Source organism: Chiloscyllium plagiosum, chromosome 32, assembly GCF_004010195.1.
Source record: "Chiloscyllium plagiosum isolate BGI_BamShark_2017 chromosome 32, ASM401019v2, whole genome shotgun sequence".
In the NCBI taxonomy this organism is placed as follows: domain Eukaryota; kingdom Metazoa; phylum Chordata; class Chondrichthyes; order Orectolobiformes; family Hemiscylliidae; genus Chiloscyllium; species Chiloscyllium plagiosum.
This window is the reverse complement of record NC_057741.1, coordinates 25,605,389-25,628,978: the sequence shown is the minus strand read 5'-3', so window position 1 is coordinate 25,628,978 and position 23,590 is coordinate 25,605,389. Positions and strand designations below refer to the sequence as shown.

The 23,590-nt window shown below is 43.1% G+C and overlaps 1 protein-coding gene across 1 annotated transcript in view; it reads left to right on the top strand.

Annotated features, from left to right (window-relative positions):
• adamtsl7 (ADAMTS-like 7) overlaps positions 1 to 23,590 on the top strand; it is a 409,961-nt gene that overhangs the window by 106,818 nt on the left and 279,553 nt on the right. The window contains exon 7 of the mRNA XM_043674273.1: positions 5,427 to 5,563. Coding sequence (XP_043530208.1) covers positions 5,427 to 5,563 — 137 coding nt within the window. The remainder of the gene's footprint in view (positions 1 to 5,426; positions 5,564 to 23,590) is intronic.

The window sequence follows — 23,590 nt, the reverse complement described above, 5'->3', positions numbered from 1 at the left end:
GAATCGAATGTGAGGAAGGAGTGAATGCTATTTGTGTGTAAGGCGAAGAGAACAAAGGAAAAGGTGACTGGGTTTGAATAAGAAGAAGAGGTTTTCTGGTGCACCTCTGCAGAGGAGGATGTTATTGAGAGTTGTAGGGAGGGATTAAAGAGTCAGTGTGTTTTGGAGAGAGCTGTCATATTAGGGATCAATACTTTACTCTTCACCATGACAATCACCACCAGTGTTAGGGTGGGAATGAAAATGCAGCAATCTGACCCACTGCTGTTACAATAAGACTTTCCAGCACTTTTTCAACTGAAAGCCAGAACAGAGAGGTTCCAGGTTAATCGTCCAGTCCAGGGTCAGCACCTTGGAGCAGGGTGAGACATGCTTACGTTTCCTCTTCTAGAAGGTGCACAGGGAGAAATGTGTGCTCAGCAGGATGAAGAAAGATGATGGTTCAGTAATGTCATCTCAGTCTGACATCCTGAGGATCAGTAAATCCATTTATACCAGACTGTATAATATGGAGGTTTATCAAGATGTTACTTGGTATGGAGGGAAAGCCTTATGAGGAAAGGCTGAGGGATTTGAGGCTGTTTTCATTAGAGAGAAGAAGGTTTCGGGGTGACTTAATAGAGACATACGAGATGATCAGAGAGTTTGATAAGGTGGGCAGTGAGAGTCTTTTTCCTCAGATGGTGATGGCTAGCATGAAGGGACATAGCTTTAAATTGAGGGGTAATCGCTATAGGACAGATATCAGAGGTAGGTTCTTTAATCAGAGTAGTAAAGGTGTGGAATGCCCTGCCTGCAACAGTTGTACACTTGCCAACTTTAAGGGCATTTGAACAGTGTAGGTTAGATGGGCTTCAGATTGGTTTCACAGGTTGGCGCAACATCGAGGGCCTGTACTGCGCTATGTTCTGTGTTTTATGTTCTAAGCCCACAGCACGGCCTCCCAGCCATCCCTGATCTCTATTATGGAGGTTTTAGATGACCGCATGCGGGAAAGGCTGGACCAGTCACTATCTCTGGATGAGCTGACCAAGGCCCTTGAGTCCTTAGAAAAGAATAAAACTTCCAGAAGGGACAGCTCACCAGTCGGGTTATATTCAGCTCTGTGGGACTTGAATAGCTCTGCTGGGGTCCACGGCAGTATGCTTCTGGCTGATAACATGTGTGAATCCATGAGGAAAGGTGTCATCACCCTCATCTACAAGTGTAAGGGGGAGAGGGAGGAAACTATAGAGGAAAATTGGCAACCAATTTCATTGCTGAATACATGTTACAAAATCCTGTCTAAGGTCTTTGCCAATTGGGTCAGGTCTGCTCTGGGCTTGGTGATTCACTCCAACCAAGCCTGTGCTGTACCAGGCAGGACGATCTCTGAAGCCTCACGCTCCTCAGCGATACAGTCGCCTACGTGCAGGACAGGGGATGTGAATGCCTACTTCATCAGCCTGGACCAGGAGAAGGCCTTTGACAGGAGATTGCACACCGATCTTTGGGACGTAGCCTCTGACATGGGCTTTGAGGAGGGAATCCACAATTGGATCCGACTGCTCTACACCAACATCATTAGCGCAGTCTCAATTAAGGGTTGGGAATCAGAAAGCTTCCCGATCAGATCCAGAGTCAGGCAGGGCTGCCCACTCTCTCCTGTCTTGTGTGTGTGTTGTATAAAACATTTGTTGAGTCCATCAGGAAGGATGTGAGCCTGAGAGGGGTGACTACTCCAGGCAGCAGAGACCTGTAGGTTAAAGCCTCCTGTACATGGATGACGTCATCGTTTTCTGCTCGGACCTGCTGTCAGTACACAGACTCATGAGCATCTGCAACCAGTTTGAACTGGCTGAACTGGTGAACTGAGGCAAGGTTGAGGCCATGTTCTTTAGGAACTGGGCTGACTGATCCTTTATCCCTTTTACTGTCAGGCCAGCTTACCTGAAGGTGCTGGAAATATGGTTCAGAGGGTCTGGGGTATGAACTTGGGAGGAGCATATTGCCCAGATGAGGCAGGAACTAGGTATTAGAGAGCACCGTTCCCTCTGCATTTTGGGTAAAAACCTGGTCATCAGGTGTGAGGCACTCTCTCTGTTGTACCTGGTGTAGGTCTGGTCCATTCCCAGTCACCCGAGCCATCTTCCACTTCATCAGGAGGTCTGAGATGGACTATGTTAGCTGCGGCACCATGTACAAATCTCTGAATGAGCAGGGGTGGCGGGGTTGGGTTGGGGGGGGTTACTTTACCCAACGCTGCCCACATCCTGACAGCCATTTTCAAGTGTGGCTGCATCAAGCCATGTGTAGACCCTCTACACAACCACTAAGTGTCACTCCATACTGAGGTTTTGCGAAGGATGGGGCTGTCCTTGTTGCGACGGCACACTCCAATTAGTTGGACCGTTCTGTACCACCAGTCTTTTGTGGAGAGGTGTGCACAGGAAAGCTCCTTCAACCATAAGTCCATCAGGAAGTGGTCAGCACATAGTGTCCTCAAAATGCTGCGGGAAAAGGAGAGCGTGCATTCTGTCAGGTTGTTCCCTGAGCAGACTGTCAAAGTCATTTGGCAGAATGCCTCATCGCCGGAACATTCCAACAAGCACCAGGACATCGCTTGGCTGGTAGTGAGGAGCCACTACTTGTCAGATCCTTCATGTACCCCTGGACTCTATACCACCATGCAGTGCCCTCGAAGCAGCTGCATCTCCTGCTGGAATGTGCCTTTGCAAAGGAAGTCTGGAGGGAGATGCAGTGGTTTTTGTCGAAGTTTGTCCCGAGTAGCTCCGTGACGCAGGACTCTGTGCTAAACGGTCTGTTCTCCGGGATGCACACCAAGACAAACACTGAGGACCATCAGCTCGGTGGAGGATGCTCTTTGGAATGCTCAAAACATGTTGGTCTTCCAGGGCAAGGAGTTGACCCCGACCGAGTGTTGCAGACCGGCACATTCAAGATCCAGGACTACGTGTGTGGGATGCACTAAATCTTGAGGCAGCTGCTGCCAAGGTGCAGTGGGGAAAGACCATTAGCTGAGGTCCTCCTGCCAAAATACTGTGGGATTCCGATAAGTAATCGGACCCTCCTGGTGCCTCTAAAGTGGGTAAATATCACCTTGTATAGGTGAGAAATGGCTTGCATTTTTGTTTGTTCTTAACATGCAAAGACTGTATAGTATTGAACTGCTCTAGTGACTAGATTTTTTTATGAATGAAGTATATTTTTGTAATAAAAAGAACAAACCTGTCCTGAAAATGTGCATTACTGCTTTCATCAGGCGTTAAGAGGCCCACTGTAAACTATGTTAGGATGTAGGTACGCTGCAGACTCTCCAACACATTCACAAGGGCAGCCGGTCAGTTAGATGGAATTGAAAGACTCGAGATTAAGTTGCCCAGGCCAACCCCTGGCTACCTTGTGATGGCTTGCAGTCCAGTCCCCGCTCACCTGAGTTGTGTTGAAAACTGAGGCGTTACAATTGCACAGGTAAAAAGAAAAGCACCTTTAATGATGTTGCAGACGTGGGAGTAAACAGTGCAATGTTTGCTTTGAAGAACAGTGATATGATTGCTTTTGTAACTGGCACATTCTCAGCTTATTTCACAAGAGCAAAGTTTTCATTTCAAGCCTGCATATGTTGGAGAGCTGCAAAACAAAATTCTTCGAAAACCTAGGTTGAACCTATTGTTGTTGCAGCATATAAGTTAATTGCCTAATTATTATAGTCGTCTTCAGTTCATATCCCACTTTGTGATTTTAACATTGATCAATGACTCTGATGAAATATATTCCACAAACTGTTGCCAGGACACACTATTGGACCCAGTCTGTACACAGTTTCAACTATTGCTGAGTGCCCATTCAGACGGGATTCAGATTTCTTGTTTTCACATCAGAGAATGAGTTTGCATTAATCCAGGCTGGAGAGCAGGCAAGCATAGGATTGACGTTAGCCCATAGGTTTAATGACCCAGATTTTACTGCGCTAATGTAAACAAAGCTGTCAGCATTTGCTGTCATTATTCCACTAAGACTAATAGCAATTTTAGGAGCTCAGACATCCATAGAATAACATGGAAATCTAGAAGTTGCCGTCAGCGAGTATGTATACTGCTCCATGGAATGCCTGGGCGAGATTCCCACAAAGTGCAATGTCTCTTGGAATCATGGCTTGATGACAACTTTCACTTCTACACTATTAATCACACTGTAAAACACCTGTGAAATAATTTGTGTATTGTTGAATGAGGTGTGACTGGACTTTTAATGACATACTGACTGCATAATTACCGCTGAACGCTCCCGGAGAAACTAATTTAATATTTGTGTCAAACTTCTCACAGTGTTAAACACAAAAATTCACCGAAACATTATCACTTTGCAGCTTGTCTTTAATTTACTTTTGAATCTCAACATCAGTAACATTTACCTCAGCACCTTGAAATTTATACATAATGATCTTTTACCTTTTTTTTGCTGTTAAGTGAACATATCCACACGGTTGTCTCCAAAGCTGTTTGCTGTCAAGGGGGTGGGTCTAGCTCAGTTGGCTGGATGGCTGGTTTATGAAGCTGTATGAGACCAACAGTGTGGGCTTAATCCCCGCACTGGCTGAGGTTACCATGAAGGACCCACATTCTCAGCTTTCCCCCTGGCCTGAGGCATGACGATCTTCAGAAAAAGCTTCACCACCAATTGCCTGACACTAATGAGAGGGCAGTCATCTGGGACGACGGTGACTTTTATTTCTTCCGACTGTTGATGCACACCGAGACGTCTCTACTTAAAATCCGATTTAAACACGATCAACAAAAGGGGAAAACCACAACACAGAAGTAGGTTTGTTCTTTCTAGGCCTCTTCTTTGAGGTCAGTGTCAAGAGCCTGAGAGAAAATGAGGACTGCAGATGCTGGAGATCAGAATCAAAAAGTGTGGTGCTGGAAAAGCACAGCAGGTCAGACAGCATCCTTGGAAGCTGCCTGACCTGCTGTGCTTTTCCAGCTCCACACTTTTCGACAGTGTCGACAGCCCTTGATTTGCTGCTGGCCTGGACAAGGCCCAGGATTTGGCTCCTTGAATCTTCTCTGCCGTTCACTTAAATCCTGAGTGACCTTCCACCTCAATTCCAATTTTCCTGTGCTATTCCGATATTCCTTGAATTTGATTCCAAGCTGATGCTAGTCCCTCCCTTTGCTGTTTTTGTTGTTTGGGTTGAATGTAAATTGAACCCTGATACATTTCAAACCGTGTTATATTTTGCATAGTGTGCCTGATTGATCTCCTGTATATTGTAAATACCCATAAGTTGTTCTTCGCTAATTTTAGTACATGCACATATTGTGTAAAAGCCTTTGCTTTTAATAAATGGCCCAATTAAAATATCCAAAGCCAGCTACTGAAATGCTGCCTCTCATGTTATTCTGTTTCTTCCTGCTGTTCAGTATCAGACAGCCAAAAATGTGAGCTGAATTGCAGAGCCATTGGTTACAAGTTCTACGTGCGCCATGCTGCTCAAGTCATAGATGGAACCCCATGTGAATCTGGATCTTTGAATATTTGTGTCAATGGAGAATGCAAGGTAAGCCAGCAAACTCTCTCCTCAAATTGAACACTGTTACAACTTCATCTTGTGTTTCATGGTTGCCACGCTGGCCGTCTTTCAGCAAGCAAAGCTGCACTGTGAAGATAATATCAGGAATTTTCTGTTGTCAGGCCAGGAATTCTTTGCCAGAAGTCACTTGGTGCATGTGAATAGGGTCTACCTATTGTATGTAAAACACCGGCTCGAGACTTCCTAACCAAGCTGCCCAGAGACCACTGGAGCAGATAAGACTTGAACCCAGGTCTCCTGCAAACAGGAGAAAGTGAGGTCTGCAGATGCTGGAGATCAGAGCTGAAAATGTGTTGCTGGAAAAGCGCAGCAGGTCAGGCAGCATCCAGGGAACAGGAGAAGGGCTTATGCCCGAAACGTCGATTCTCCTGTTCCCTGGATGCTGCCTGACCTGCTGCGCTTTTCCAGCAACACATTTTCAGTTCCTGCAAACAGGGTCAACCTGGTGTATGTTAATGGGATTCATCGGGTGGATATAAACAGAATTTTTACTGTGTTCTGTTGTAGTTCCCTGGCAGAGGGGGAACAGCTCCTGAGCACACCCTACTCTAGACTGCAATAACTTCCCCTGCTCCATTTAAAATTCAACTCAGAAGGACAAGCAGCCAAGCTAGGTGGGGCGGCACAGTGGCTCAGTGGCTAGCACTGTTGCCTCAGGGCCCCAGGTTCGACTCCCGCCTCAGACGACTTTGTGGAGTTTGCACATTTCCCCGTGTCTGCTTGGGTTTCCTCTGGGTGCTCCAGTTTCCTCCAAAGATGTGCAGGTTAGGTGAATTGCCCATAGTGTTCAGGGATGTGCAGGTTAGGTGCATTAGTCTGTGGTAAATGTAGAATAGCAGGGGAATGGGTCTGGGTGAATTACTCTACAGAGGATTTCTGTGGGCTGGTTGGCCCAAAAGGCCTGTTTCCACAGTGCAGGAATTCTAGTTCTGAGTAGAGGGTGTCTGTATCTTTTCTCCTATCCTCATTCCTGATGGTTGGGCTACAGATTTTCCTTGGATTTGTCCACCCTCACTGGCTAAATCCTGGCTGACCAAGAAACTCTTGGTGAAATTGGATTTATGGTTTGATTGCTGTGGGAGCAAAATTTCTCACATGGGTTCCTCTGCCTCACATTCTTGTCACTTGTCCTCAGTACACGCAGATACCACCCATGTTAGTCAGGATAGAGGAAGTATTTACTTTTAACCAGTAATATTTTTGTCATTCTGCTGTGGGTCTGACCATCTGATTCTGTGTTTCAGTTTTCAATCAGTACTTGGATGACTAGTAAGTAAGGACAACAGTTTGAAATATATTATCCACATTTAAATTATCAAAAACTCATGTATTGTAAATTTTCAAATTAATGTACATGTATAATGTACTGCATGTCTTCAATTGTAATGCATTCACTACAAATGGACTACAAATTTTCGGAAGCAATTCATTCTTGCACTAGATGCATTTTTGCTCCAAATTTCAGTGAATAATGAAAGCCATATCTGCTGTGGAAATTGGAGGGCAAGATCAGTGAAATTTTGGGTCCCTCAATATATTTGCTTATGTTTGTAAAGTGAAGAACAAAATTCAGAAGTATATAAAGAGCTTGAAAGCACTAAGTACTGACGCAATCTACTGTGTTAATGCCAAAAACCCCAGTAAGAATTGGGTTGCTGTGCAATACATGCTGCTGCAGGGCAACAGGCTAGTCACGTCTACCACTCACCTGGACAGGAAACTTCCCATGCTGTCCAAATGTCAAATTAGTGTTTGCTGCCAACAAGGTGAGTGTCTGATTTTATTCACTGCTGGCATTTAGCTCCTTAAATCACTGAAATAAGCAGGTAGATCCAGATGTAACGAGGGGAAGTGGTTTCCTTTGACAGATATATTTTCTTATTGTCCAGAATTTATAGTTTGAAACAGATGGCTAGTTGCTGTTTGCTGACTGTAATGATGAGTTAAAACAAGTAGAACAGAATGGATTAACTCTTCAATACTGGTTCTTTTTGCAATTGCTCATGCTGTTAGCGCCTTCGAGTTGATCTTGCAATGCAAAGCTCGTCAAAAAGAGGTGTTTGCTGGGAGTGGATCTCAAAACATTGTGAGCTGCATGCCTGCATCTTCCAAAGATGTGTTCCTGCTGTTCAGTTCTTCCCCACTGTCGATGCTAGATTGTGGAAGCAGCCCAGCTGTCCTTGAACCTTAAGCAAACGTCCACAGAATGCTTTCTCTGTGACCCACTGATTTTACTCTTGTGCCTCACAAAGCCACTTATTGTAAAACAGAGACGAAATTGAGAATCTCATCAGAGTGGTTGTTTCTTCCCTGAATAAACCAAAACAATGATATTAACATGGACGTGACATTGCAATCCTCTGGGGTGCCTGCACCATCAGATATTGTATGTGTGTGTCAGATCTTTGCCTCTCCTGCTTCTGTTATCTGGATAAGTATTGCCTCGATGCATCCTACAGCTGTTTCTTTTGAGTTAATATTTATTCAATTCGTTAGTTTAAAAAAAAACGCTTTCTTTACTGCTTTGAAGGGCATACTAAGAATGGAATATTTGAGAAAATTTGAATTTCAGTTAGCTTTTGTTTCTTTAGCTGTCTTTGAGTTGCCGTTGTCATGAACTACATGACTCAGCCACTAAACTGGTTACATGCAGGCATAACCAGGGACAAAGGGGCTAAACCAGATGGAGATAGAGACAAAATGGACATGTATGTTGAAACGGGCAAACACTATAGAAAGGAAGGAAGGTTGGAGGGGGTGGGGGTGGGTTCTGGGAAGACAGATGAATCTGCTGAAGATACAAATTGACCCCAGAGGAATGAGTTGCTGTTTCCAAGTGGATCCCAAATTCATGAAGTAAAAATGTTTGAATTTTTGCTTTAAACCCAATTAGGGCCTAGGGCTCCCCCTCTTGGAGCCTCAGAGCCTGGCTAGATATAATTCTGGGTATAATTACATGATTATTGTGAAAAAGACCAAGGGAAAACTATGATTAATATTTATCACCTGAAAGATATTTTGATCAGGGACAAAGCTCCAGCGTCATAGGATTGAATTGGATAAATGTTTGGAAAGGTCATTGTGAAAGGGCAATGTAAATTAGTATAGTGAAATATTCAACAAAGTATCTAATTTGACAGTATTTGGCATTCATTAATGTTAAGTTGTACAGTAATTAGTTTGGCATTACTTGGCAAGGATGTTTTTGGCAATAAGCGTATTTGGTCCAGTAAAATAATTGCATCTTTTGACACTACTGTGTTTGACAGTACAGGTTTTGGCACTGTGTAATGTTTAGCACACCATATTTGACATTACTGAATGTCATTTTATAGTTTGAATGTCTAACTTTAGAACTTGAACTCAATTATCTTTTCATAAACTGTCAGAGGGCTGGGTCCCATGTTTACTTTTTATTACTATGTAAATATTCTCATATTTTTACAGCTAGATATGTTTCTATGTAATGCAAATCAATGCTTACACATGTCATAGTTTTGTGCATGTATCTATCTACCTGCTGTGTTCACGTCCACAGAGTAATAGGTAGAGCAGCAAATATGCATATGCACAAATACAATGGTAATCTAATGGTCAGGACCAATGCACAAACTTATTAATGCTTCAATCATGTTTGTATTGATAGCACCATCAATAATGGAAGTGGAGAACATTCCTAGTGTACCTTAAGGATAACCCTTCCATTTTACTCCTGTTTCTTGATTTTTGCCAATCAGGGTCGAAGAGTGTGATGCTGGAAAAGCACAGCCTGTCAGGCAGCATCCGAGCAGCAGGAATTGCTGCCTGACTGACTGTGCTTTTCCAGCACTACACTCTTCGACCCTGATCTCCAGCATCTGCGGTCATCACTTTCTCCTTTTGTCAGTCAGGCACTTGGGTTCCATAATGTTTGGGGTTGAAGAAAATGTCAGCCTTCACAGGAAGGCAGTAGCCCTGAACTGGCTGTTGGTATCTTGCATTTTGCCCACCTGCTGCTTTGGATTGCACACTCGGCATCAATAATATTTAACCAAGCTGTCCTTGTATCAAAATGCAATGTCAGCTCATTCAGGTACAGACATGCTTAGAGCCTAATGACCTACCGCACTGTGGGACCGCAATGTCTAACACTTCAATAGCTTCAGTGAAAATCAAGGATCCATTTTTGATCAGAAGAATTCAGCCTACTCTGTGAAAATCTCCCATCAGGTATCCTATTATGCCTCTATAGCAACATGTTTCAACATGTTAAAATTGAATGCTCTTTACTGAATGTAAATAAATTGCAGTCACAATGGAGTAAAGGCTCTGAGTTGCCAGTATCACGCACAAAAGGTCTTTGATGTTATATAGTGACTGTTAATCCCTTGTATCACCAAGAATTGCTGCATTATCTTGAAATCTTTGAAGAGTTTGCAAGGCTTTATAAAGTCATAGAGTCATACAGCATGGAAACAGACCCTCAGTTCACCCACATCGACCATGTTCTCACACTAAACTAGTCCCACCTACTTGCGTTTAGCCCATATCCCTCTAAACCTTTCCTATTCATGTACAGTAGAACCCCTGTATCCGTGGATTTGGTTTCCTCGGTTTCAGTTATCCAAGGTTTACCACGGTCCAAAAATATTACATGGAAAATTCCAGAAATAATTCTGGGATGGGGGTTAAGTTTCCCATTTAAATGATAGGGTTTGCTATTATCTATGGTTTCAGGCATCCATGGTAGTTCCTGCAACATATCATCCATGGATACGGGGGGGGTCACCTGTACTTATCCAAATATCTTTGAAAAGTTGTAACTGTACCTGCATCCACCACTTCCTCAGGCAGTTCAGTGCATAAAATGTTACCCCTCATGTCCTTTTTTAAATCTTCTTCCTCTCATGTTAAAAATATGCCCCCTAGTTTTAAATTCACCCCACAATAGGGAAAAGACCTTTAATATTCATCTTATTTGTGCCTCTCATGACTTTATAAACTCCTATAAGGTCACGCCTCAATCTCCTATGCTTCAGTCAAAAAAAGTTAAATATGTTCTCCAGTTTTAATTAGATGATAACTTTCCTGATCCCACACTGCCAGTTGGATAACCACATCTGATGAGGGCGATGAGATAAAAACAGGGCTGTAAGCTTGTAGACCCTGCTCTCTGATTAATGTTTCTTTTAAGGATAGCCTTTTGTTGGAATTATATGATCAAGGATAAACCTTTAATCCTTCTGAGTATTAACTCTGTCATAGAAGGTTAAAGAACATTTAATAAGTAGCACCCAAGTTAGTGAATTACAGAGCAATGATTGAAAAGATAAAGCTAAGCAGAAATTAAAAGCTCACTCCTTTTGAACAGTGTGATTTATAATGCTGAACAATCGCTAAAGTAACTGGTGCTATCTTAAAGATCTGGCTAAAAAGTTCCAGTTATTCATTAATCTATAGCACATAGTAAATGTCTGGATAAGAAAGCCTGAAATTTAGATAAGGGAATTAAGCTCCAGGTAGATACAGAAAAACGCTAAAAATTCGAGTATCACACAATAAGTATATGTAAAGAAGGACATTTAACCCATCATAATTCACATATTCAGCAAATCCTTTGGTCTTTTCTTTGTAACTTCCAATTCTATTTTATATGTTGGGTGGCATGGTGGCTCAGTAGTCAGCACTGCTGCCTCACAGCGCCAGGGACCTGGGTTTGATTCCTCCAATCTCGGGTGACTGTCTGCGTCGAGTTTGCACGTTCTCCCATGCATCTGTGTGGGTCTCCTCCAGATGCTCCGGTTTCCTCCCACAGTCCAAAGATATGCAGGTTAGGTGGATTGACCACGCTAAATTGCCTGTAGTGTTCGGGGATGTTCAGGCTAAGTGGATTAACCATAGTAAATATAGGGTTAGGGCAGTGGTGTGGGTCTGGATGCAGTGCTCTTCAGAGGGTTGATGTGGGCTGAATGGCCAGCTTCCACACTGTAGGGATTCGATAATTTATTGATGTTCAACACTAGAAATTCCAATCTTCTGTCTGACGAAACATTTTCTTGGTAAAAAAATTTAAAGTTTCCTTTCACTTGTCTCTGTTTGTTTCCCTTTGTCCTACATCTGAAATTTAAACGAATATTCCAGGTTTACTTTTTTGATTTCCTCATGTAATTGTAACATTGCTTTTTTAAGGTTATGTTTCAAGGCTACAGAAAAGATTTTCCTTACAACTCAGACTCTTGATACCATGAATTGGCATTGTAGCTCTTCTCTGGACTTCTTCCAAAGCACTATATGTCTCCATGCCTCCTTGTGACCAGAACAAAATATAATATTTAAAGAACATCCTGACCAGAGTGCAGGACAATTTGCTTGCAGCATCTTCAGATGTACACTCCACAGCTTTGCAAATGTTCCAGAGTTCTATTCTTATTTGTTCATGGAATATCGAATTCACTAACTAAGCCAGTTTCTATTCCTGCCCATAATTACCTTTGTGCAGATAATGGGAGCTGCCATTTTGAATCGCTGCAGTGTATGTGGTGAAGGTATACCCACAGAACTTTGAGGAAGAGAATTCCAGAATTTTAACCCAGCCACAATGAAAGAACAGTGATATGGTTCCAAAGTCAGGATCGTGAATGGCTTGGAGGAGAACTTGCAGGTGATGATGTTCCCATGCATCTGCTACCCTTGTCCCTCTAGGTAATAGTTGTTACGGGTTTGGAGGGTGCTCTTGAAGGAGATTGGGTGAGTTACAGAGGTGCACCTTTAGTTGGTACATACTGCGGCCACTGTATATTGCTGGTGATCGGAGTGCAGGTTAAAGGTGGTGGATTGGATCCTAAGCAAGCAGACTTGCCCAAATCGTGTAAACATTCTTGAGTGCATTTTTTCAATTAGGAAGAATTGCATCACGCTGACTTGTGCCTTGTAGATGGTGAACAGGCTTTGAGGAATCAGGAGGTAAATTACTTGCTGCAGGATTCCTAGTTTCTGACTTTCGCTTGCAGCTGCATTATGTTTATGACTATTCTAGTTTCATTTCTGGTCAATGGTAATCCCCAAGATGTTTATAATGGGTGATTTAGTGTTGGTAATTCCATTGAATGTCAAGGAATGATGGTTAGATTCTCTATTGTTGGAGACATTCATTGCCTGGCACAAATGTTGGTTGGCTATTGTCCAGGGCTTGCTACATTTAGACTTGAACTGCTTCAGTATCTGAGGATTTGCAAATCATGCTGAACATTGTACAATCGGTAAGCATCCTCAACTCTTACCTTTATAATGGAGGGAAGGTCACTGATGAAGTAGTTGAAGATGGTTGGGCCTAGGACGCTAGCTAGAGGAGCTTGTACAATTAGGTCCTGAGAATGAGATGTCAGACCTCAACAAAGCACAACCAAGAATTTCCTTGTGGTGAGAATAACTCCAGCCAGTGGAGAGTTTCCCTCCGATTCCTATTGACTTCAGTTTTGCTGAGATTTCATGATGTCACCTTGTGTTAAGTATTGCCTTGATATCAAATGCAGTTACTATCACCTCACCTGGTGAAATTCAAAGTGAGCATTAGTGAGCAGGTTATGGGTGCCACTTGATAGCACAGTTGTTGTCACTTTCCAACACTTTGCTGATGATTGAGAGTACGCTGATCAAACAGTAATAGGTCAGATTAAATACATCCTGTTTTCACGGAGAGTTGCCAGACAGATGCCATTGTTGTACTAACAGTTTGGTTAGGCGCACAGTTATTTCTGGAGTACAGGTTTTCAGTGCTATTTCTTGAATGTTGTCAGGGACTACAGCCACAGTTTCTTGATATCACATATTTCAACCTTGTTTTGTACAGATGTGTTGGGTTTCCCTGTCATTGAGAATGGGAATATTTGTGGAGCATATGCTCCAGTGAATTGTTCATCTGGCCACCACCATTGGATATTACAGAACGTAGGTCTGATCCATAGATAGTGGGATCTTTCAGCCCTGTCTATCACATGCTGCTTCTGTTGCTTGGTATGCAAGTAGTCCTGTCTTATAGCTTCACCAGGATATACTTAGTGCTACTCCTGGCCTGCCTCTCCATTGAACCAGGATTTTCCACCATATTAATAAGAGCACTTTAGAGGTTTTGTAGCTGAGTCTTTGTGAGTCCAACCTTAAGCTCAGGTGGGCATCGCTCCTGTCACTAGTTGTGCCTCCATCAACTCTACGCTCTTCCAATGACAGCTCAGTGTCTGGAAGCACCTGAGCCTGGACCTTATTGCCCCCACCATGCTGTGTTTTCGGGGTCAGGACAGGGAAAACATTTATATAATTCAATTTGCCTGCCTACTACCTTTGTGCTCACCCCGACCTGTTCCCGTAATATAGGGTGTGGGAACATTCCTCATTAACATCCGTTCTGAGGTCTGGTGAGAGCGTTAAGGCTCCCAATTCACTTCCATTGCCACAAAATGCTGGAAAATATCGTGTGTCAGGACTATTTTGTTTCTTCTAAGTGTAATGAATGGTCTGTAAAGGAGGAGGAGGCACATCATTTTGGGGGTGGAAGCAGTTTCCTGTGTGCTTTGGGCCCACCAGCCCAGCTTCCACTACCCCAGTGAGATGCTAAACCCCTTTGATCCTTCCTGTTCACCTCCAAAGCCCACCTGGAGCCTCTTCCCTTGTGGTGAGAATAACTCCAGCCAGTGGAGAGTATCCCTCCGATTCCCATTGACTTCAGTTTTGCTGAGACTACATGATGTCACCCTGGGTTAAGTATTGCCTTGATATCAAATGCAGTTACTGTCACCTCACCTGGTGAAATTCAAAGTGAGCATTAGTGAGCAGGCGTATGAAACGTTCCCACCCTAAAAGCTCATGGTATACCTGATCCAGAACTCCATCTGGGATCTCTGTCTGCCTTTTGACAGCCAGGTCAGTGGAAAGCCTGTTCACAGAGCAGTGTAAGTTCAGCCCTGAGCTTGTTCAGGCTGCCTCCAGTGTGTTAGCAGTATGGGTGCAAGCCTTTAAAAGTCAGTTAGTTTTATGTATGTGTAGAAATATACCCTCCACACTGGGTAAGATCCATCCTTCAGTATGCAACTCCTATTCCCCAGCAGCAGCCCCTTTCTTGAGAAGGTCCACATTTAAACTGTCTGCATTCTCTTTCCTCCATCAAGGGACATGTTTGCTTCTCTCCCTGGGTGGCTTGGTGGCTCAGTGGTTAGCACTGCTGCCTTACAGCACCAAGAACCTGGGTTCGATTCCTGCCTTGGGTAACTGTCTGTGTGGAGTTTGCGTATTCTCCCCGTGTCTGCATGGGTTTGCTCCCACAGTCCAAAGATGTGCAGGACAGGTGAATTGGCTGTGCTAAATTGCTCATAGTGTTAGGTGCATTAGTTAGGGGTATAATATTGGGGAATGGATCTGGGTGGGTTGCTCTTCAGATGGTCAGTGTGGACTTGTTGGGCTGAAGGGCCTGTTTCCACACTACAGGGAATCTAATCTCAACAAGCAACTCTGGAATCGCCAACTTTATTGCAGATCCTGCTTTTCTGAAAGTACCAGACTAATTCCATCTACTCTGACAGATCTTCAATCACTAAAGTCTGGATAAATATTCTTCATTTTACTCTCACGTGGACATCTAAAATACAGAACTCCCTTGAATGCCTTAAAATGTACTCGAGCAAGTAAACCCCTGGTAGGTCTTTAAGGCCTCACCTGGATAATTTCCTGTTTGACCACAGGCAGAGAATGTCATTGAAAGAACATATTTTCACCACTGCAGCAGCACCTACAAACAGGGCATTGGAGTGTTAATGTGTGGTTTCAGGTGAAGTAGAGGTATGCTTTATTTGCTCCAGCTTTGTAATCCCCCGAAAACACCGCCATCTCAAACCTTTTGCAATGTTACCTCCCTGTTGTGCTACACTGCACACTCGAATAGCATACCAAACTCCCCCATCTCTTCGAAGATTATTGTTCTGACTTTGATGATTAAGTGAAGGTTTTAAACCTTTAGGGGTTGCCAAGGTAATGTCCACTGTGGACTTTTACATTATTCCCAAACAATACTGGTGGATTTATGTCATTATCTCAATCAGTATTGTGTTGATGCATAAAACAGATGGGTGATAGTTTTAACAAACAAACTAACTAACTCTTTCCTCCCTGTTCTCATGGTAAGTAGGCCTGAGGGAGCATTATATTTTTTGTATGTTACCAACTTCCTCAATGTGCTGGGTAACCCCTCTCACATATGCATCATTCCTGGGATTCTATTCTAATAAATGTATAACTATATTCCAAATTCCTACACAGATCCTAGCTGCAAAATTCGAAGAGTGATCTCCCATTATGAACAAATGGGTTAAAATTGGGAAGATCTCCCTTTAATTAAGCTGTTACTGTCTATTATATGTGGCTTTTTCCAGTAAATGAATAGAAAACTTAGCTAAATTGGGACTGGGAGGTGCAGAGATTGCGGTTACCCAAGTACATGGTTTATATGTCAACTTGTGTAAATGAGTAAACCTGTGTGAAGGTAATTTTGCTGGCAGTTTGTTTGGTTATTGCATGATTTATGCAGTATGTCACATTGGAAATATATTGAGCAAAGTCCATCCTGCAGAATGTGTAAATTCTAAAAAGCCAGAGATTGACTGTTCTGCACACTACCTTCAAATTGAGAATGAACTCTTACCAACATTGATGTGAGAAATAGGCAAAGTCTGGATGCTCTTAGTTTGACGGTCACCTATGTTCTTAACTCCTCCTTCAGTTTCCCTGGATCTATGGCTATGACCTTTTTCTATAGCCATTGGGCAAGGCTTAGAGCATAAGGTAAAGGAGCTGAATTAGGTCCATCATGTCTGCTCCGCCATTTGATCATGTTTAATATGCCATTCTCCTCTTAACCCTTAATAATCAAGAATGTATCTAACGCTGTCTTAAAGACACTCAATTACTTGACCTCCACAGCCCTCTGCAGCAAAGATTCACCGCTGTCTGCTGAAGAAATCCCTCCTTATCTCCGTTCTGAAGCGTCCTCCCTTCACTCTAAAGCTGCTACTAGTGGAAACATCCTCGTCATGTCCATTCTATCCAGGCCTCTCAGTATTCTGTAAATTTCAAGCAGATTCTCCTCGTACCCTTCCTAACTCCATCCAGGGCAGAGCTGGAGCCCTCGACCACTCCTTGAGATGGTTCTGACAGGAAGGTGTTGGACAACTTCAAAGAGTTAGCCTTTTCTGTGCAACATCTAATGCTGCATTCAGTGATTGTGTATTATAAAGGGGCAAGTTTGGAATTGATTGAGTTAACCCTGTAATCAATCTTCCTGAGTTGTTCAAGCATTCTTCACTGATTCTGGAGTTGGATATCAGTAGTCCTTCTCCTGCCAGCCTTGACAATAAGCTACCAGTCCATGCCAGGGGATGGCATGTAGCTATACCTTCTCTGTGCCTACTGCAATGTCGCTGTACCTGCTCATTTCTGTTGGGACTTTCCACTGATCCCAGGATTGTCTTTGGAAAAGGTTAGCAGCAGGCACAATTCCAACCTGATTATCAAATCTCTGACGAATTTATGGGTCAATGTATGAACTTTTGGAATCACTTTTTTGGTGGCCATTTTGACTCGCTCGTTACATCACATCGCTTGCAGGTAGCATCCTGGGGTGTTTTGGGGTAAGGGAGACGAGATGATAAAGGGAGTGGCACCAGTTTTGGGTTGACGTTGTAATTTCAGGTAGTGCTGATGCTGAACCACGACAGGAGCATTGATTTTTCGTCGATATTTGTCACTGCCTAATCCAGATGAACGAATAGAGTTTGAACAAAGTAGTTTTGGATCTGATGCATTAGTTCTGTAAATCAGACAGTTCAAATTGCTGTATGACCTGATTGTAGATTTCAGTCCACATCCTTTATCATCAGCTTCCTGAGTAAATTATGGCACTTTTGTTATTTGAGGTGGATACAGTGAACAATTTCACCTAACTTTTCTGACTTAAATTATTACTGACGGTAAGATGAGACGTCGCGCATCAGCCAATACTTATTGCTCAGGCCAAATGGTTGTGAGTGCATTTATCATTTTTCTTCTGCCCCACTCTTGGAAGTCTTTCCTCGGCACAATGGTTTAAAACTTGCCCCCTGGTTATCAAACCTTTCCCTCCTTCTTGGGTGCTGTCACTTTGAAGTGTGTTTAAAGCAGCTGGAAACTTTGAAAGAAGCTTTAATTTAAAACAGGCTGTGACATATCTTGAAAAATGGTTGAGAGTATGGAAGTGTTCTTTAGAAATCAAGTGTTGCCCGAGGGGATCGAAAAGAAGATGGATGACACTTTTATTTTTGTAGACAAAAGGTTGTTCAATAAAGTTTAACAGAAACTTGGCGCCTACCAGTGGATCAGTACAACCCATCCTTTAATAAATCACCTTGTGGCTTAATGCTAATCTATGAAAATTATATTAACCCATTTGATTTTGGAGACAAATAAAGCTTAACATTGTAATTTAGGATGTAATGAATCTCTACGTCTCATGGACACAGGGAAACATCTCATGGTCCGACTTTGTTAATTATGGCAATAAAACTACAAATTCTGTTTTATAACCAAAAGTTAAATCACCCTGCTACACAGAAAATGACACATTTGGCTTTGATTCTCAAAACCGTATACAGTACATTTTTAGAAATAAATAAATGAGCTCTGCTCAGTCAGCAGAAAGCGAAAGGCTGCTTTAAACATTGGAGTTGGAAAAAAAAAGTGTCCAGTTCTGATCAGAGGTATAGATTCTGTGGTAAAGATGAGCTGGTTATTAGGAATATTAATCAGGAAATAAGTAATTAAGTTTGTAAATTCTCTTGTGCCTATTGAATGTTTTTAAAAAGTCTGAGACAGAAACAAATGGCATTGAATCGACAAGGCACAATACAATCTAACATGGACTTTACCCAGTTTGGTTAATTTCATGGTAAAGGATCTGCAACATCCTTAATGATAAGTGATTTGTAATTTGCTATTAGTTATTTGATCTTATAATCCACACACTTATCCAAATCTTCCCATGTCCATGTTCTCAGCAGCTCAGAAATGATAAAATCTTAAGCAGCATTTCATTTCTCAATTGAACTTCAGGATAATAATTGATTAAAAATATTTCAATACCTCAATGCCTGTCAATTATTAGTCATGGACTTCTGCACAGAATGCCTTTTGCTCCCCCAAACCCATCAGATATCTTCTGAGGCACCTCTCGCTTCTTCAGGCAAATTCCTATTGCTGTCCTTCACGTATATCCCTAATTCCACCCTATCGTTCTGTTCCTACCTCCAGCTCCTTCAGTTTTGATCCTGCTTTATCAAGTGTAATTATACTTTAGATCCCTCTGTACACATGCATAATACAGAGCTCATGCTTTCTGCAACAAGTGCCAGTTTATTCTTGTGTTAATGTTTGCTACTGTCTGCTTTCTCAGTCTCAACATAATGTGGGGTAAATTAATTGGCCATCTGATTAAAGTCTACATAATAATACATAATGCAATGATTCAAAATACTTTTGAGGTAAATTTTGCCAGTGTAAGCTCTTGGTACAAATTTATCATCATCATAGAATCCTTACAGTGTGGAAACAAGCCATTTGGCCCAACAGGTCCACACCGACCCTCAGAAGAGTAACCCATCCAGACCCATTCCCCTACCCTATTGTAATACATTTACCCCAGACTAATTCTGAGGTCTGAATGTTTCTTGTCGGGATCGGTTCAGATTAGAATCAAATAAGGCCATAAGATGTAGGAGCAGAAGTAGAGCATTCAGCCCATCTAGGAGAAAGTGAGGACTGCAGATGCTGGAGATCCTTGGATGCTGCCTGACCTGCTGCGCTTTTCCAGCAACACATTTTCAGCTCATTCAGCCCATCTAGCCCACTCCAAAATTCCAAGACACTGGCTGATCTGATAATCCTCAATCCCACTTTCTTATTGTTTCTCCATAACCCTATGATGAAATAAAATGGTGACATCATATAGGATGATGCTGTGTGACTATAACTGTGCTATTTTTCATTGGAATGGCTGAAAAGTGTAATCACTCAGATTTTAATTGGATGTATTTAAGTCATTAAAAGTGGAAGTTTTGAAGTACTCCTATTCTACTAGGATTACATTTCAGTACCATTAACATTTCTCTCCCTGATCCCGGCTTCCAACTCTCCATGTGTATGTTGTCAGGACCTGAGTTTGAATCCTACCATGACAGTTGGTGGAATTTGAATTCACTTTTAAAAAAATGTCTGGAATTAAGAGTCTAAGGTGACTATGAAAGTATTATCAAGAAAAATCCCATCTGGTTCCATCTGTTCCTTGGGAAAAAAAACAGCTCACCTTACCTGGTCCGGCTATATTGACTCCAGACCCACAGCAAGGTGGTTAACTCCTAATAATTAGGGGTGGGAAATAAGAATTGGTCCAGTTAGCGACGCCTACATCCCGTGAATGAATTTTGATAAAAGCCACTATTCAGCTATCATTCCAGACTAATTACCAATTAACTTAGAGCCTCCACCAGAATCTGAAATATTTTCAGAGTGAGTTTGCGACCAGAAGGGATCCCTGACTCCTGGATCCTGTCTCCTTTGGTGAAAATCCATCGGCCCAGGTGTAAAATCCACCGGCCAGGTGTAAAATCGATCGGGCCGGATGTAAAATCCATCAGCCTAGGTGTAAACTCCATCGGCCAGGTGTAAAATCCATCGGGCCAGGTGTAAAATCCAGCGGCCAGGTGTAAAACCCATCGGGCCAGGTGTACAATCCATCGGGCCAGGTGTACAATCCATCGGGCCAGGTGTACAATCTATCGGGCCAGGTGTAAAATCCATCGGGCCAGGTGTAAAATCCAGCAGGCCTACCAATCCTGGTACCTCCTTGGGGGCACTCCCATTAAGTGATGTTCTTTAACAGAAACTCGAATCCATAAAATGTAATCTCAAGCCATACTTTTAAAGGGCGCTTGGGGAGGCGATGGTTTAGGGGTATTATCACTGGACTGTTAATCCAGAGACACAGGTAATGCTCTGGGAACTCAAGTTCAAATCCCACCATGGCAAAAGGTGGAATTTGAATTCAATAAATATCTGGATTCAGGAATCTAATGGCTACTGTAAATCCATCGTCAATTGTCAGAAAAACCCATCTGGTTCACTAATGTCCTTTAGGGAAGCAAGCCGCCATCCTTACCAGGTCTGGCCTACATGTGACTCCAGACCTTCAGCAAAGTAGTTGACTCTCAAATGCAATCTTGGCAATTAGGGATGGGCAATAAATGCTGCCTAGCCAGCGCCACCCTCATCCTGTTAATGAATAAAGAAAGAAAAAATTAGATTATTATTTAATATAATTTAGGATCGAACAGGCAGAAAATGGAGTTGTTAAAGGAATTGGAAATTAAATTTATCAGGTTTTTCTTTCAACGTCAAAATTTTCCATGTTACCCACATCATGCTTTTAATGTTTAATAGGCTGGAGGCCGTAGATTAATCAAGGCTTTGAGATTTTATACAGTATTATTGTAAATACTGTACAGCTTCTACTGTTCTCTTATTGACCTTTTACCTGTCTACAAGCTCACTTCCTCACTGAGGAAAAACCCAACTCTTCCTGTTTTAATCACATGTTCAGAGATGTCATGACACGCCTCTGAAGCATGTGATGCCTGAACTTCAGTCTCTTGTTCCAGTGGTAGGGACACCACCACCATGCCTCAAGATCCCAAAGTCCGTTGAACATCACTTGCTCTCAATCAACTCTGGGGTAGACAAGCAGGAGGCTGGAAGAACGCAGCAAGCCAGGTAGCATCAGAAAGTGGAGAAGTCGATGTTTCCGGTGTAACCCTTCTTCAAGACTGGGGATGAGTGTAGAAGCTGCAGATAAAGGCGGAATGGGGGAGGGTCTGAGGGGAGGGGTGGAGTTGTGAGGTTGTGATAGGTGAGCACAAGTAGAGGGTATGGTCTGGTTGGTCGATGGGAGGAATGAGACTGGTTAGTTGCAGAAAGGACAGGTCGGTCAGAGGAGTGGAAGGGAGGAGGAAGAGCTGGAAAAACATGCCACCCCCCCTCCCCACCTCTGTCATTCAGACAGCCCTCCACCACACATCCTCCATTTCACCCCTCCACTGCTCTAAACCTCCCCACCTCTCTAAACACAATGAAGACAGAGTCCCCCTTGTCCTGATCTACCATCCCACCAATCTCCACATCCAACGCATCATCCTTAAACACTTCTGACAACTCCAACGAGACCCCTCTACCAAGAACATCTTTCCTTCCCCAACACTCTCCCCACCAACCCCCCTGAACCCCAGATACTTTCCCCTGTAACCAGAAAAGATGCAAAACCTGCTGGCACACCACCCCCTCCCCTCCATCCAGGGCCCAAACCATCCTTCCAGGTGAGACAGAGGTTCACCTGCCTCTCTTCCAACTTAATTTACTGCATCAGGTGCTCCTGATGTGGTCTTCTGTACATCGGTGAGACTGGAATGTAAACTTAGGGAATGGTTCACCAAGCATCTCAGCCTGGTCCTCCCAGACACCGACCATTTAAATTCCCCCAACCACTCCCTTTCCAACATGGCCATTCTTGGCGTCCTCCATCGCCACAGCAAATCAGACCACAAATTGGAGGAACAGCATCTCCTCTTCCGCCTGGGCAGCCTGCAGCCTAGAGGACTTAAAATTGAGTTCTCCAATTTCAAATAACCTTCCCACCCATTCCCCGACTCCTTTTCTAGCCCCTCCCCTTCCATTCCTCTGATCGACCCTTCCTTCCAGCTATCAACCGGATTCATTCTTCCCATCGACTAACCAGGCCGTACTCTCTATCTGTGTTCACCTATCACTATCTTAGCACTCAGCCCCTCTACCCACCCAAACCCTTTTCCCCACCCTTTATCTGCAGCTCTCCTTACCCCCACCCCCACCTCCCAGTCCTGAAGAAGGGATACACCCAAAACCTTGACTTCTCCACCTCTTGATGCTGCCTGGCATGTTGTGTTCTTCCAGCCTCCTGCTTGTCTGTCTTGGGTTCCAGCATCTGCAGTTTTTTTTTGTCTCTCAATCAACTGGAACTGTTCTGATTTACCCTGCACAGAACCTGCAATGCTAACACTGAGACTAGTGACCCTGTAGAATTTGATGAACACACCTCTGTGGTCAGTGGTGAAATAGTGAGCCCAGCGTCTCCCTGATCATTCTACCTCCCTTCTCAGCCCAGCCAGTTTGTGTTTGCCTTGTTTGACGTAGCTTGTCCTAGTTTGTGCAATAAGCTGATGAGGCTCAGTAGATTAGAACATAAGAACATAGGACATTACAGCGCAGTACAGGCCCTTTGGCCCTCAATATTGCGCTGACCTGTGAAACCAATCTGAAGCCCCTCTAACCTAACTATTCCATTTTTGTCCATATGTCTGTCCAATGACCATTTAAATGCCCTTAGAGTTGGTGAGTCTACTACAGTTCCAGACAGTCCGTTCCACGCCCCTACTACTCTCTGAGTAAAGAAACTGTCTCTGATATCTGTCCTATATCTATCACCCCTCAGTTTAAAGCTATGTCCCTTCATACTGGCCATCACCATCCGTTTATATAAGTGACACATAATGGTGGACAAACAACAATACCAATCCTCTGCTCCTTTTTCTTATGGTCTTAACAATCTGAATCACTGTACATCACAAATGGGTCAGGAAACAGTGCAGTTGAAGATGTTGTGATAGCTTGTGTAATTTTGAGAGGTAAAAGGCTCATATTTTGTCATTGAATCATAGAGATGTACAGCACGGAAACAAACCCTTCGGTCCAACTTGTCCATGTCGACCAGATATCCCAAATTAATCTAGTCCCATTTGCCAGCACTTGACCCATATCCCTCTAAACCTTTCCTATTCATATATCCATCCAGATGTTGCAATTGTACCAGCCTCCACCACTTCCTCTGGCAACTCATTCCATACACGCACCACCATC